Consider the following 15,190-nt stretch of genomic DNA (forward strand, 5'->3'; position numbering starts at 1 on the left):
TGACCACAGTTGGAAACAGAATGATGTCCTAGGTGGGACCCTTGCCAGATCCTTTATGATCTCACAACAATATAGGAAGGAAGTGAACTGTGTGAGAAAGGAAACTTGACTCAGGTTTCATACCTGCTGCGAACAGGACTACTCCACTACTATTTTCATCTTCAGCCTTCAATAAGCTGTGGGTGGTCTTTCTGGGATCGGTTTTCTCTGGAAGAAAAAGAACTCAACTTTTAAGGTTCACTTGCACATTCAGAGGCAGAAAGGCTAGGTGTAGCAGTAGTCCACATGAGCAAAAAGGAACTTTAGTATGAAAACTTCACAGGTGCAGTCCAGAGAGCTCAGAGCTTATCAGTCCTTGTGTCTAACATTTATGGCAGCAAGTCCCCGGATGTCAGCCTGATCTGGCCCTCCTGGTCTGATTTCTCTTACATATCTCTTGCAGTTAGCTAGGTATTTAAGTAAGTAAGATATTTTGCCTTTGTGAAAGAACCACCTATTTATCTTGAATTGCTGCCATTAGTCAGCTTCTCGTTGAACACCTTAGAGCATAAAGATGGAGGTGAATCTTCACTGTTATTAATAACAGAATGAAACTGCTCATAAAAATATCCTCTGAAAGTGCGCGTTAAGCAAAACATCACCTGTATGAGCTGCATTGAGCTGCATTGAACCTGAGCCAAGCTTCACTGTGAGGTCTTGTTCTCAAAACCAAAGGGAACTGCAAAACATGAACATATGGATCCATTTGCTTAGCTATGTCTTGTCAAATAAGATCAGTCTTTTCATCCTGCAGTTAGCACTTTTCCCATCAACATACCTCCGTGAGCTAGCTTTGTCAGGAAGGCAGAATGGAGACCAATAGGGGTGTCAACAGAGGATGCTCTAGGCATTATTGACAAATTAAAACTTAACAAATTAGGACATCCAGGTGGATACAAACTACAATACCTCACCTGGAGTACTGTGTCCAGTTCTGGGCACCACAGTTCAAGAAGGACACTGACAAACTGGAACGTGTCCAGAGGAGGGCAACCAAAATGGTCAAAGGCCTGGAAACGATGCCTTATGAGGAACGGCTAAGGGAGCTGGGCATGTTTAGCCTGGAGAAGAGGAGGTTAAGGGGTGATATGATAGCCATGTTCAAATATATAAAAGGATGTCACATAGAGGAGGGAGAAAGGTTGTTTTCTGCTGCTCCAGAGAAGCGGACACGGAGCAATGGATCCAAACTACAAGAAAGAAGATTCCACCTAAACATTAGGAAGAACTTCCTGACAGTAAGAGCTGTTCGACAGTGGAATTTCTTGCCAAGGAGTGTGGTGGAGTCTCCTTCTTTGGAGGTCTTTAAGCAGAGGCTTGACAACCATATGTCAGGAGTGCTCTGATGGTGTTTCCTGCTTGGCAGGGGGTTGGACTCGATGGCCCTTGTGGTCTCTTCCAACTCTATGATTCTATGATTCTATTCTATTCTATGATCCTCTGGATAATTCTTAAAGAGTTTCAAAAGGGATCATGGGGAAATCCAGGAAATTACACATCAGTTCATGCTTGTTTGAGGTAAATTGGTGGAAAGGTTACAAGGCTCCCATTTCTTTCAACGTAGACTCTAATTGTATATTGGCCCGGATAAGGACATGCTTGGCTTCCCCCACCCATCCTATATTTGAGAATGATTCCTGAATCAGATTGTGTCCTAACATCAATTTCCAATTAATGTACAGTCTTCTGTCTGGATTCCACTCTGCCTTTTCTGCCAAGATGGCAGAGAAAGACATTAATTTCAGAGTCAAAATTACTGCTTTATGCTATACAACTTCTACGGCCAAGTAAAACATAACAGACCCACCGATGATGCCAGCTAGAGCAAGTATGTATCATTAAAATCATTTTGATCTTTTTTTCTTGCCCGCAACAATTCTCTCTGTGTTAATAAACTTAACAGCAGGTCTGATCAGAGAGGCTGCTAACTCAACTACTCTCTTCCCACATTAATACTGTTGTCCCTTTGGTCAAGTCTCCGTGCCCTTTCTTTTGCTCTTTTGAGGTCATGGGTGGTTAGAGACTGGAAGGTGGCAGAGTTTCATTTGATATCCTAGTTAAACTTTTCCTCAGTGCAGAAAGCCCCTGTTGCTCTTTCAGCCTATTAGGTAGTGGCAGCTATTGATTTTTTTGATATTTTGTGGTGAATTTAGCCTCAGTGGCAAAATTGCAGCAACTATAGCCCTATGCAGCTGTTTAAATAGCATGTGTGGCAATACCATGGGGGGGCATGTGTTTCCCAGTGCCCCCATTGACAATGTTAAGAGCTGAGGCCCAATGCCTGAAGCAGAATTCTTTGTACATTCAGCTGAATGTGCTGAGAATCCTTCCCAAAACTGGGAATCCTGCATGATCCTGAAGGGGATTCCCAATTGCGTCCAGATCCCCATGTTAAGAAGCCCCCTTCAAACCTTCCCACTCAACAGGCATCTGTGATCTCTCCGACACATTCCTTGAACTCCTGAATAGGCCTTCGCCATCCATCTAATCTAGGTTATCAAGTCATTTTTCCAAAGTCAGTGCCAGATTAGTGAGAGGGGTAAAAACGTAAAGGACCTCTGACCTTTAAGTCCAGTCATGGACGACTCTGGGGTTGCGGCATTCATCTCGCTTTACTGGCCGAGGGAGCCGGCGAACCACCGACCTTTGATCAGCGAGCCCTAGGCTCTGTGGTTTAGACTACAGCGCCACCCGCGTCCCTTCAGCGAGAAGTGTAGAGACTCTCTAAAGGACAGCATGAACATCATAGAAGAAGAAGAGTTTGGATTTGATATCCCGCTTTATCACTACCCGAAGGAGTCTCAAAGCGGCTAACATTCTCCTTTCCCTTCGTTCCCAACAACAAACACTCTGTGAGGTGAGTGGGGCTGAGAGACTTCAAAGAAGTGTGACTAGCCCAAGGTCACCCAGCAGCTGCATGTGGAGGAGCGGGGAAGCGAACCCAGTTCACCAGATTACGAGTCTACTGCTCTTAACCACTACACCACACTGTACTGTGACAGAGAGTACTCTTTAATACGGGAGGGGAAAAAATCTGGGCTGCTGTTCTTCAAGGTACTTTACAATGTAGTGCTGTGTAGAAGCCGTGAAGAAGACCAGAAGGTACCCGGAACTCTCTTCTACAAATACAGGCAGACCAAAGGAGTAAGTGCTTTTCAGATGTGTGGTCTGCCCTTCATTTTTGACTAGAAACCATAGTCATTCCCACACTCCTGATGATGAAACTGGAAGTGCAGCAGGGTTTCTGAACTGGAACTGGGCTCGTAAAAAGCAAATTGTGCTCTTGGGGCAATTTTAATTTTCTGATGGGGTTTATCGTTGCAGCCAACAACACGTAACTTTTCTTTATAAATCAGTCAGTGTTATAGAGACTTGCAAATGGTTTTAACTGGTTGTTTTTACTGATGTTTTTACCTGCCTTGTTTTTCTGGGTTTTTTTTTTTTTTAGTTTATATTTGATTGGCTTTTATTGTATGCTGCTTTTATTTTTTGACATTGCTACCGGCTGTCATAAGTACCATTTGGTGCAAAGACAGGATACAAATTCAACAAACCAATAAATTAAACTTTCTGTGGTGGGAACTGATAACAGTATCTTTATCCCATAAATCCATCTAGGTCCAATTTAAGGTGCACACTGTAGACTTAAAAAAAGGAAATGTCATGTGCAGATGAGACAAGTGTATTTTTTGGAAACACGTGTACCTAACAGGTATACTAATTAGAAAGGTGGGGTTGATGGTAGCTCTCTATCAAGTGTCCATTTCATTGCAAAGCATCATGCGTGAATAGACTGTTTATTTTATTTTTTTAAATGCAATTTCCAAAAAATATAATTGCAACCTGCCCTTATAGAGGTCTCCCGGTCAGCCTCCTTCCCACCCCCATTGAAGAACCCAACCAAGTCTATGCCTGCTTTGCATCAGCAGTGCTATGATACATTGGCCCGAGCTTGTTAGATGCTTAACATGGGCTTGCTTGTCTTTGTGAACTGGCCCTCCTTTTGTGGAGTCAGGTTAATTGGAACTTATTTCAGTGGAAGGGGTCCCAGAGCTGTACAAGCGAAGAGAGGAAGACCGTGTGCTCGTTTGGGCCACCAGGGGTTGTTTTTCGTGCTGCTGCTGCTTGCTTCCGTGCTGGAGTGTCAGTTTTGCAGATGTGATGGAGAAGAAGACAGCGTGTTGTGTGGGCTCCACAGAGCTTCCTCCTTGCGAGGATTGTGGTTGCCAAGGGAGCCTGGGTGTATTACCAGGGGGACCTGCATTATTCTCCTGCTCCCTCTCCTGTCTTCCTTTCCACCCACCCTTCCACACCTTCAGAAGATTCTGCGACTCTGCAGCATGGCTGCAGCAAAACACATTTCCTTTGAATAATGCATCCACGCCCCCACCCCATCAGCCTGTGTGTGTGTGTGTGTGTGTGTGTGTGAAAGAGAGAGAGAATGAATCCTTTCCCTGCTGAAAGTCAGTGCGCAGCGAATGTGTGGAATTATAAGCATCTATTGAAGAGACAGGAGAGAGGTTTGGTTCGGACAGCAGGAAGGCAGCAGCCCTGCCCTCTGAATTATGCACAAGGTCTTACTTTATCGTTCATGCTCTTCCGAATCCCCTGGACCGCAAGCCAAGGTTTTCAGCTTTCAAGCGTGGCTTTCGAAACCCTCCTCCTCTCGCCTGCCTTTGCCAAGCTCGCCTGTTAGCGACGCTTCAGCCCTCCCACCTGCGCAGCCCACATCATTTAAAGTTGTCCTTGGAAAGCTGCGGTCAGCAAAGGTTGCCGGGAGGGAAGGGATGAGTTAGGAAAACATCCTCCCAGCAAATGAGTAAAATAGCCATAAGTTAAAAGTGGAGGCATCTATTCCGCCCTCATTTGCGAACTTAAGTCTGCAGGAAGCTGAGAATGAAAGCAGGTGGGGGAGTCAGGCAGCAAAGACCCCCAATACCCCTTCCCCACACCCAGAGGACTTGCATTTATTTTATTTTATTTAGTGTATTTTTATTTTTTTAAAAAAATCTTGGTTTACAAAAGTATGAGCAGTGTCTCTCTTTTTTCTTTTACAAGTAACATCTTTACAGATCAGTTTCGTTTGTGAAACATTAGTGTTACATTAGAAAGAAAAGGGGGGAAGAGGAGGAGGGTGGAAAGGCAAGTGGGAGTGGGGTCGGGCAGCGATGTTTCTATTTTACTTAGTATATGTGGGGTTTTGTGTCAGCATCGCTTGTGCAGGTTCTCTTTGCTATTCGTTTGTGTTCCTTTGGTGTTGAGAGAGGTTGGGGTTGGCCTAGGGTGTGGTTGTTTGTTTGTGATTAGCTGTGGTGAGCTTTGTTTTCATGTGTGAGTGGGGTGGGTGGGTGTTTTGGATCAGGTTAGCCATATTGATTCATAGGCTGTTGGTGGATTCCTGTCATTGTCTTGTTGGGCTGTGTATGTGATAAAGGGGAGCGATCCCGGGGTGAAGGCGTCTTCTTCTGTTTGTCCCCATGTAAGCTTCAGTTTATAGAGGGACGCAGGTGGTGCTGTGGGTTAAACCACAGAGCCTAGGACTTGCCAATCAGAAGGTTGGTGGTTCGAATCCCTGTGACGGGGTGAGCTCCGGTTGCTTGGTCCCTGCTCCTGCCAACCTAGCAGTTCGAAAGCACGTCAAAGTGCAAGTAGATAAATAGGTACTGCTCCAGCAGGAAGGTAAACGGTGTTTCCGTGCACTGCTCTGGTTCACCAGAAGCAGCTTAGTCATGCTGGCCACATAACCCGGAAGCTGCACGCCGGCTCCCTTGGCCAATAAATCAAGATGAGCGCTGCAACCCCAGAGTCGGTCACGACTGGATCTAATGGTGAGGGGTCCCTTTACCTTAAGCTTCAGTTTATTGGTTAATTTTTCTAGTAGGGCTGTTTCCCATACTATTTGGTACCACTGGTCCATTCTCACTCCTGACAGGTCTCTCCAGTGTTTGGTTATGGTTATTTGCACTCGCTTGCAGTGGGTTTCGAGTGGGGAGGAGCTTTGAGCGAGTGATCCTTTGGCTTGATTTGTTAACACTGAGCCGTGATAGGGATCAGTTGGTTTCAGGGGGTGTCAACAGCCTGCTGCAGGCTTCCTCTTAGTCCAGTTTGTACAAATACACATAAACAAGTTGGGAAAGTGAGGCAAAGGCCCTTCTTTCACCTGAGCTCAATCCACTGCGGTACAGAGGTTAGAGGAGATTAGATTAGGACCAGGGAGACCTGGCGAAAAATTGGGAAACAGACAAAATACCAGAATTACTAGAATGGAGAGCCTAAATTTGCGAATTTGCGGAAATGGCAAAGTTAACAGCATCAATTAGAAGTTGTCCTAATCAAAAACTTTATAAGGAGTGGAAATGCGTAAAGGTCTACATGAAAAGAGTTGGTTTTGGAGCTTAAAAATTAATATGCAATAGCTTAAAGGGCACAAGGAGATAGGATAATATCATAACAAAGATGGAACAACAAATATAAACAGAAGGTAACGCAACAAAAAAAAATAACAGTATGTATGTATGGGTGGAGGGAAACAATGGGTCTTGGGGGAGGGAGATGAGGGAACTAATTGAAAAATGGTTAAAGATATATATAGGATTTAAGAGATTGAGAATAAGGAATTAAAACAAGGAAACAAACATTCAGGAATATTAAAATAATAGAATCTGAGAAGAGATTAGTCTAAATGAAAACACGAGACTCAAGGTTTTACCATTTATGATTTTATTTTGGATGTGAAGTCTTTATTTGTAAACATTGTACACTAAATGAATAAAACAATAAAATGCAAAAAATAATAAATAAATAAATAATAGGACCAGGGAGACCCCGGTTCAAATACCTGGCTATGAAACCCAGTGGGTAATCTTGAACCAGTCTGCCAAACCTGCTGTGTTGTGAGAATAACGGGGAGGAGGAATCATGTATCCCGCCTTTTGCTCCTTGGAGGCAAAGGTGGGCTGGGAATCTAGTAATGAATAAATAAATACAAACCCCTGGCAATCGCTTTCAGCTGACCTGCTCTGAGCTCATTGCTTCTCTCTCTCCAGATTCACCTGTATGGGTTTTCTCCTTCCTTCCCCGTCGCAAACTAAGACAGCCTTCTTCCTACCCCTCCGTGCCATGGCTGTGTCATGCAGTATACAACTCAGTGCTGTAGCACTGCAGAAAGTCTTTTTCTAACAGGATCTTGGCCTCCTTCCTGCCTCTACAGGGAATTTGCCAAAGAGAGAGAGCGAGTGGAAAATCGCCGGGCCTTCATGAAACTGAGGAGGCAGCAGCAGATTGAACGGGAGCTGAACGGCTACCGGGCTTGGATAGATAAAGCAGGTAAAGTAGGTCTGGGGTCAGGGAAGGATGTGGAGCCAATCCAGCTGCCAGCTTGGAAGAACAGCAAACCGTCAGGAGAGAGCCAGAGCTGCCGACGACTGAAAACCTGTGTACACAGCCCTTGCCCTTCTGTGCCATGAAACTGCCTTCTTTCAGTGCACAGTTTGCATGCGCTAGGACTTGTAGTGCAAAACCATTTTGGGAAATTTAAGTCCTCTTAATGGGGACGCAGGTGGCTCTGTGGGTTAAACCACAGAGCCTAGGGCTTGCCGATCAGAAGGTTGGTGGTTCAAATCCCCACGATGGGGTGAGCTCCCATTGCTCGGTCCCTGCTCCTGCCAACCGAGCAGTTTGAAAGCACGTCAAAGTGCAAGTAGATAAATACCTTCTCTGGCGGGAAGGTAAACTGCCTTTCTGTGCGCTGCTCTGGTTCGCCAGAAGCAGCTTAGTCATGCTGGCCACATGACCCGGAAGCTGTACGCTGGCTCCCTTGGCCAATAAAGCAAGATGAGCACTGCAACCCCAGAGTAGTCTGCGACTGGCCCTAATGGTCAGGGGTCCCTTTACCTTTACCTTTAAGTCCTCTTAGCAATATTACAGTATTGCATTCTCTTTTTTTAAAAAAAGTTTTTATTATTAAAATAATTCAGCATTAATACACACTTATTGCAAATATACAAGCATACATTTCATACAATCCTTAAAAATATTTAAACATACCTACACTCAATCCCACAGATAATTGCTTTTCCCATCACCATCCACCACCCCTCACCCCACCTTTGAGTTAGACTTCCAATCTACTCAATTGCATTCTCATTAGCCTGGGATCAAAGTATTAGCTTAGTAGTTCAAGTTAAAACGTGAAGTTAATTCAGAGCTCCATCCTATCACTGTTCCTCTGCCCCACTACCCCTTAGGATTTCTAGATCACAATGCTGCTGAAGTCATAGCTGGCAGAATTGCCCCTTGTTTGCAACTCTCAGTGGCGCAGGAGTCCTTCAGTCAGTTTCCTTGGCCTGCTCTGCACAGCAGCTCCTAGTGCCTGTTGTGTCGACGATCCTTTCTCACCTAAACTTCTACGGTGAATACTTTGTTGCTGAGAAGTTGGAACGTTTGTGGACATTCCATAGATTTGTACTAGCTCGTTCAACAAATGTCAGAGGCTTCACTGCCAGAAATGCAATACCACGTTGGGTGCCACTGAAGTTTTGTAGTTTGTGGAATGCAGTTATATTGCAAGCCATAGACGTATACTGGATACAGTTTGGAACATAGTGATAAAACTCTTCCATTTTCGGTCACATTCCGTGAGTTTCTTGAAGTTTTGTTGTTTGAGAGTGGCTTTTTTAGTTTGTTGGCTGAGTGCTCCCTAACTGTACGCCTCTTGCGTAGGAGTGCACACCTGCCTTTTGTTTTCTATGTTGCTCAAATATGCCGTGCCATTTTTAAAACTATATCTTCAGCTTAAAAGACATTTGGAATTCACATAAAACCTACATAACATGCTCTTTAAAAAAAAGAAAAAAGAAATACGCAAGTGAATAAGATTCTTTTTCTCCCCACAAGGTAGAATAGATGTGGACAAATGGTCCTACCACTGCCATGATGTGATTAGTCTCATATCGCCAAATAATATTGTCCATTTTGTTTTGCTGATTAGATAGTTGACAAATATATTCCTAAACTTCTTTTATTATCTTTTTGCATCTTTACATAGAGGAAGTCATGCTGGCTGAAGAGAACAAGAATTCTGGCACATCGGCATTAGAAGGTAAGGGGGGGACGCACCCTGAAATTTGATATCCATGGGGAGATGTAGAATGCTTCTTCAGCCTGCTGCTTTTTCCACTAGGCTAGTTTCCCCACATACAGGTGGTGCTGTGGGTTAAACCACAGAGCCTAGGACTTGCTGATCAAAAGGTCAGCGGTTCGAATCCCTGCGACGGGGTGAGCTCCCGTTGCTCGGTCCCAGCTCCTGCCAACCTAGCAGTTCGAAAGCATGTCAAAGTGCAAGTAGATAAATAGGTACCGCTCCAGCGGGAAGGTAAATGGCAGTTCCGTGCGCTGCTCCAGTTCGCTAGAAGCGGCTTTGTCATGCTGGCCACATGACCCATGACATCTGTGAGACATCTGTTTCCCTTTGTTCTTGGATGTGTCTTGTTTATGGTGTTTCTTATAATAGCATATTAACATGATGATTATTATTTTTTTGCCTTTCCTCCACCCTTCCTAGTTCTCAGGAGGGCAACCATTAAAAGGAATCGGACAGAAGTCATGAATCGTGACTCCAGCGATGAGCGTGTGGATATCTCCTCTGTCGGTAAGATGCAGACATTCAATGCCTGTCCTGGGGCTCTTCCTCCAAACCCAGGTCTTCATTCGTCCAAAGATGTCGCTTCCGTGCCTCTGACCAGTGGTGAACAATAATACTTCACTAAAAAGCGTGAAACTGCAACACCGAAATGAAATCAGAAGAAGCATACTCGGAGTCAAGTGTGAATTTCATGCTCTTTATTCAGCTCATAGTAGCAATGAATGAAACTTTCCCCAAAACGTCTAGCTTTATATGCATTATTTACACAATGGGCCTCACGTGATTGGCTAATTCCAGGCTGCTCCTGTAATAATAAATAATAATAATTTATTATTTATACCCCGCCCAACTGGCTGGGTTTCCATAGCCACTCTGGGCAGCTTCCAAAAAAAACACTAAAATACAATAACCTATTAAACATTAAAAGCTTCCTTGAACAGATGTCTTCTAAAAGTTTGGTAGTTATTTTTCTCTTTGACATCTGGTGGGAGGGTGTTCCACAGGGCAGGTGCCACTACCGAGAAGGTCCTCTGCCTGGTTCGCTGTAACTTGGCTTCTCAGAGTGAGGGAACCACCAGAAGGCCCTCAGCGCTGGACCTAGCGCTGGACCTCAAACGATGGGGGTGGAGACGCTCCTCCAGGTATACTGGGCCGAGGCCGTTTAGGGTTTTAAAGGTCAGCACCAACACTTTGAATTGTGCTCAGAAATGTACTGGGAGCCAATGTAGGTCTTTCAAGACCGGTGTTATATGGTCTCGGTGGCTGCTCCCAGTCACCAGTCTAGCTGCCGCATTCTGGATTAGTTGTAGTTTCCGGGTCACCTTCAAAGGTAGCCCCACATAGAGCGCATTGCAGTAGTCCAAGCGAGAGATAACTAGAGCATGCACCACTCTGGCGAGACAGTCCGTGGGCAGGTAGGGTCTCAGCCTGCATTCCAAAATGGAAATGATAAACAGCTGCCCTGGACATAGAATTGACCTGCACCTCCTTGGACAGCTGTGAGTCCAGAATGACTCCCAGGCTGCGCACCTGGTCCTTCAGGGGCACAGTAGGCCAATCGGATTGTGATTCACTTCCTCCAGAAGCCTGATTGGCTGCTCCTGCAGGCCAATCATATCGCTGTTTCACTTCCAATCAGGTTCGCTGTTTCACTTCCACCTGGAGCTGGATTGGGTGGCTCCTGCAGACCAATCAGACGGCTGCATTCTGGATCCTACTGTTCTAGGATTCAGCTCAGTACATAACAAGCAGGGACAAAAGTTTAGGGTCCAAGACTGCCATGCAGTCAGCTGGGCACTGAAGCTGCCATGCAGTCAGCTGGGCATGGTGCCAGTGCCATGTCCCTCCAACTTCTGCTGCCCTGCAGGGAACAGGGGAAGACAGTGCCAGATTACCAAATAGGCTGGGTAGGCACCAGCCAATGGGTCCCACGCCTTTTAGGTGCCCTGAAACAATGGATCAAAATAATATTGATTTGATCTTGAAAGAAAATTACAATCAAACTTTCTTAGTTCAATGTTATCCCACTAGTCCAGGGGTCAGCAAACTTTTTCAGCAGGGGGCCTGTTCACCGTCCCTCAGACCTTGGGGGGGGGGGGGCAAACTATATTTTGAAGAAGAAAAATGAACGAATTCCTATGCCCCACAAATAACCCAGAGATGCATTTTAAATAAAAACACACAGTCTACTCATGTAAAAACATGCTGAAATCCGGACCGTCCGTGGGCCAGATTTAGAAGGCGATTGGGCTGGATCCAAGGGGAATATTCCTATGCAAGTCTTAGAGGTTCAAAAGCTCTGTTCTCCTTTGCATGTGGACTCACCCTAGAAAGAAGCGTTGGCACAAGATCATCCAGGATTTTGTGACTCCTTCAAGTGAGAAGCAGAACATCTCATTTTCATTCTGTTATCTTGGGACTGACAGGAGGACATGCCTTCGTTCTGGAAGAGAGGCACAAAATGAGGGAATAATTGCAAACTCTTGATTGAAATAAATTAACCGCGCCACGCTTTCCAGTAGCTGCCCCCGACTTGATTAACACAGAGAACAAACAATTTCTCTTGCAGTTTTGGGAAGGGCCTGATGCTGTAGATTTTCAACTTTGGATTTTAATTTTTTTTAAACTGTTTTTGTTAGGCAGCTCTCAGCATGGGTATTGCTCAGAGTATAATAAAGTAGGTGTTTTTGTCCCAATATCTGGCGTACCAGAAAAGGACTCAGATTCTGCATTGACTTGATAATTGGCACTAGTATTCCTTTGGGTTCTTTAGCTTGGAAGTTTGCAGTGTGATTTATTCTTCACTCTTTGGAATACTGTGTGTGTAAACATGTGACGGAGATACTATCTCTGTTTTGTAATAAATACATGGTTTTGGCGATTAGCTGCATCCTTCTGGGAATGAGAGCAATATTGTCTGAAGTGCTGTTTAATGCTTTAAAAACTATCAGCTTATTCACACACACACACTTTAGATCTTTCAGGATGAGTTTCAGACTAGTAATTACTCTTTTAAAAAAACCACAAGAAATGATTGTATGCATATAGGGAAAAGTCTAACAAAGCTCAAGTTGGCCAGACTCCGCTGGATATGGTATTTAGGGGTCAATATGAGCTCAGGTAGCTTGCTGAAATTCATGGCTCCTATGAGCTTAAACAAATGTTAAGCCCTAAAGCACTGAATGAGGAGAAGCTGGATTCTAAAAAAATCATAATTTTGTCCTCATTCATTGATATATGCACACACCAGAAGGAGGAAGCATCCTGTTCTCTTCTGTCCAAGAGAGGACTATCATACAGCCAGATCTAAATTTTGCCCGAGCTTGTCTATAGCAAGTGAGCAGGGAAGGAACAGGATCTGACAACCTTCATTTAGCTGTGGCTTGAAGCTTCCTATGCCTGACATCATATAAATCAGATCAGAAGAATCTTTATTTGCATCAGCCAGTAGCTATAGCAATAAAACAAAACAAAATAAAATGTACCAAAGATAGAGTTAAAAACTTAACTATACAAAATACATTTTGGAGGTTTACATCCAATAATAGATCTTATTCTAATTGCCCCTGCTAAAAGCCTTGCAGTTTTTGCTGTCACCTGATCATCTTGATCTGCTAAAAGAAAGGACACAGTAGGAATGGTTGAGTCAGCCGACATGGACAATAGTAGAGGGGTAATAACCTCCCTTGGGGACGCGGGTGATGCTGTGGGTTAAACCACAGAGTTTAGGACTTGCCGATCAGAAGGTCGGCAGTTCGAATCCCCACGACGGAGTGAGCTTCCGTTGCTCGGTCCCTGCTCCTTCCAACCTAGCAGTTTGAAAGCACATCAAAGTGCAAGTAGATAAATAGGTACCGCTCCGGCGGGAAGGTAAACAGCGTTTCCGTGTGCTGCTCTGGTTCTCCAGAAGCAGCTTAGTCATGCTGGCCTCATGACCTGGAAGCTGTACGCCGGCTCCCTCGGCCAATAAAGCGAGATGAGCGCCGCAACCCCAGAGTTGGCCACGACTGGACCTAATGGGGTCCCTTTACCTTTTAATAACCTCACTCCTCAAATCTTTATAAAAAGTGCAAGTCACATCAACCACTGACTCAGTACTGCCATCTCCACATGGACATAACCGTTTTTTCTGGTGGAGGTTTTTGAAATTGACCCTCAACTACAGCCAAAGACAGTATATTCCATTTTCGAAAGTGAAAGCGCTTCTGTATTTTGGAATGGTTAAATTCTTCAAATAGGGTGCCAAAGTGTCAAAATGACTAGGTGGAAAATAGTCATACTATGGACAAAATTTCCTTAGCGTCGCCAAATTATTCTGTCGCTCGATATCGTATAGGTGCTCTCTAATTAAATTGTTTGCTTTACTGAAGCCCAGTGCCAATAACTGTTGTGGTGATGAACTGGAAAAGTAAAGCTTTCGGTTGACAATTTTAGTCCAATTTTAGACATCATGTATGATATCAGGTACAGGAACAGTGGGCACACTTTGCCCAAAAAGTCCTGGAGAGCCAACCTCCAATGACTGGCAGGCCTGAATAGGCCCAACCCTGGCCTACAGCTTCACAGTACTTCCTTGCATGCATAAAGCACTGAGACAGCAAGGAATTGGTCTTTACTTTTGTGAAATGTTCGTGCACCATTTATCTCTATTGACATCTCCCGTCTTTCTTTTCCATCCCGTTGCAGGCACCCCCCTCGCTCGGGCCAGCATCAAGAGCGCCAAACTGGATGGCGCCTCGTACTTCCGACACAAGGAGCGGCTCCTGCGCATCTCTGTCCGCCACATGGTGAAATCCCAGGTGTTCTATTGGCTTGTCTTGAGCATCGTGGCCCTCAACACGGCCTGTGTGGCCATCGTCCATCACAGCCAACCTCCTTGGCTCACGCACCTCCTCTGTAAGTGACGGGGTTCTGTGTCATTGATGTGCCGCTAATGCAGCAGCAGCAGAAAGTGGAAGAGCAAACTCTTCCCCAGAGCCAAATGCATGTGTAAGCAGGGACATGTTCTTCCGGGAAAATTCAGGCACAGAGCTAGTGTGGTGTAGTGGTTAAGAGTAGTGGACTCGTAATCTGGTGAACCGGGTTCGCTTCCCTGCTCCTCCACATGCAGCTGCTGGGTGACCTTGGGCTAGTCACACTTCTCTGAAGTCTCTCAGCCCCACTCACCTCACAAAGTGTTTGTTGTGGGGGAAGAAGGGAAAGGAGAATGTTAGCCGCTTTAAGACTCCTTCGGGTAGTGATAAAGTGGGATATCAAATCCAAACTCCTCCTCCTCCTCCTCCTCCTCCTCCTCCTCCTCCTCTTCTTCTTCTTCTTCTTCTTCTTCTTCTTCTTCTTCTTCCCTTCTTGGTTCCATCTCTTCAAGGAACTGGCGGCTCCCAACCAGTCTTGGCTGCTTGTGGTGCCTGATCCTGTTCCGACACAGGTTTCAATCAGAAATATACCCCAGTGAAGTTGTTTTGTTCAAATAAAATGGCACAAGGCAGGATAAAAGTCTCCTTTTCTAGCTGCATACAGTGGTACCTATGGTTACATACGCTTCAGGTTACAGACGCTTCAGGTTACAGACTCCGCTAACCTAGAAATAGTACCTCAGGTTAAGAACTTTGCTTCAGGATGAGAACAGAAATCGTGCTCTGGCGGCGGCGACAGCAGGAGGCCCCATTAGCTAAAGTGGTGCTTCAGGTTAAGAACAGTTTCAGGTTAAGTACTGACCTCTGGAACGAATTAAGTACTTAACCCGAGGTACCACTGTATTTGATGGTTAGCATGCACCGCAGTGGTGAGTGTCAAAGAGCACTGGCTGCTTTCAGAGATTTTTTTGACATGATGTACCATATTTTTCGCTCTATAAGACGCACCAGACCATAAGACGCACCTAGTTTTTAGAGGAGGAAAACAAGAAAAAAAATACTCTGAATCTCAGAAGCCAGAACAACAAGAGGGATCGCTGCACAGCGAAAGCAGCGGTCCCTTTTGCTGTTCTGGCTTCTGGGATAGCCGCGCAGC

General features: G+C 45.0%; 1 protein-coding gene across 2 annotated transcripts in view; it reads left to right on the top strand.

Annotated features, from left to right (window-relative positions):
• Positions 1-15,190, top strand: part of CACNA1E (calcium voltage-gated channel subunit alpha1 E) — a 444,647-nt gene that overhangs the window by 308,732 nt on the left and 120,725 nt on the right. For both annotated transcript variants that reach the window (XM_083445434.1, XM_083445435.1), the window contains exons 10-13: positions 7,250-7,365; positions 9,086-9,139; positions 9,602-9,688; positions 13,868-14,077. In XM_083445434.1, coding sequence (XP_083301560.1) covers positions 7,250-7,365; positions 9,086-9,139; positions 9,602-9,688; positions 13,868-14,077 — 467 coding nt within the window. The remainder of the gene's footprint in view (positions 1-7,249; positions 7,366-9,085; positions 9,140-9,601; positions 9,689-13,867; positions 14,078-15,190) is intronic.

Source organism: Podarcis tiliguerta, assembly GCF_965153285.1.
Source record: "Podarcis tiliguerta genome assembly, chromosome: 6".
Taxonomy (NCBI): domain Eukaryota; kingdom Metazoa; phylum Chordata; class Lepidosauria; order Squamata; family Lacertidae; genus Podarcis; species Podarcis tiliguerta.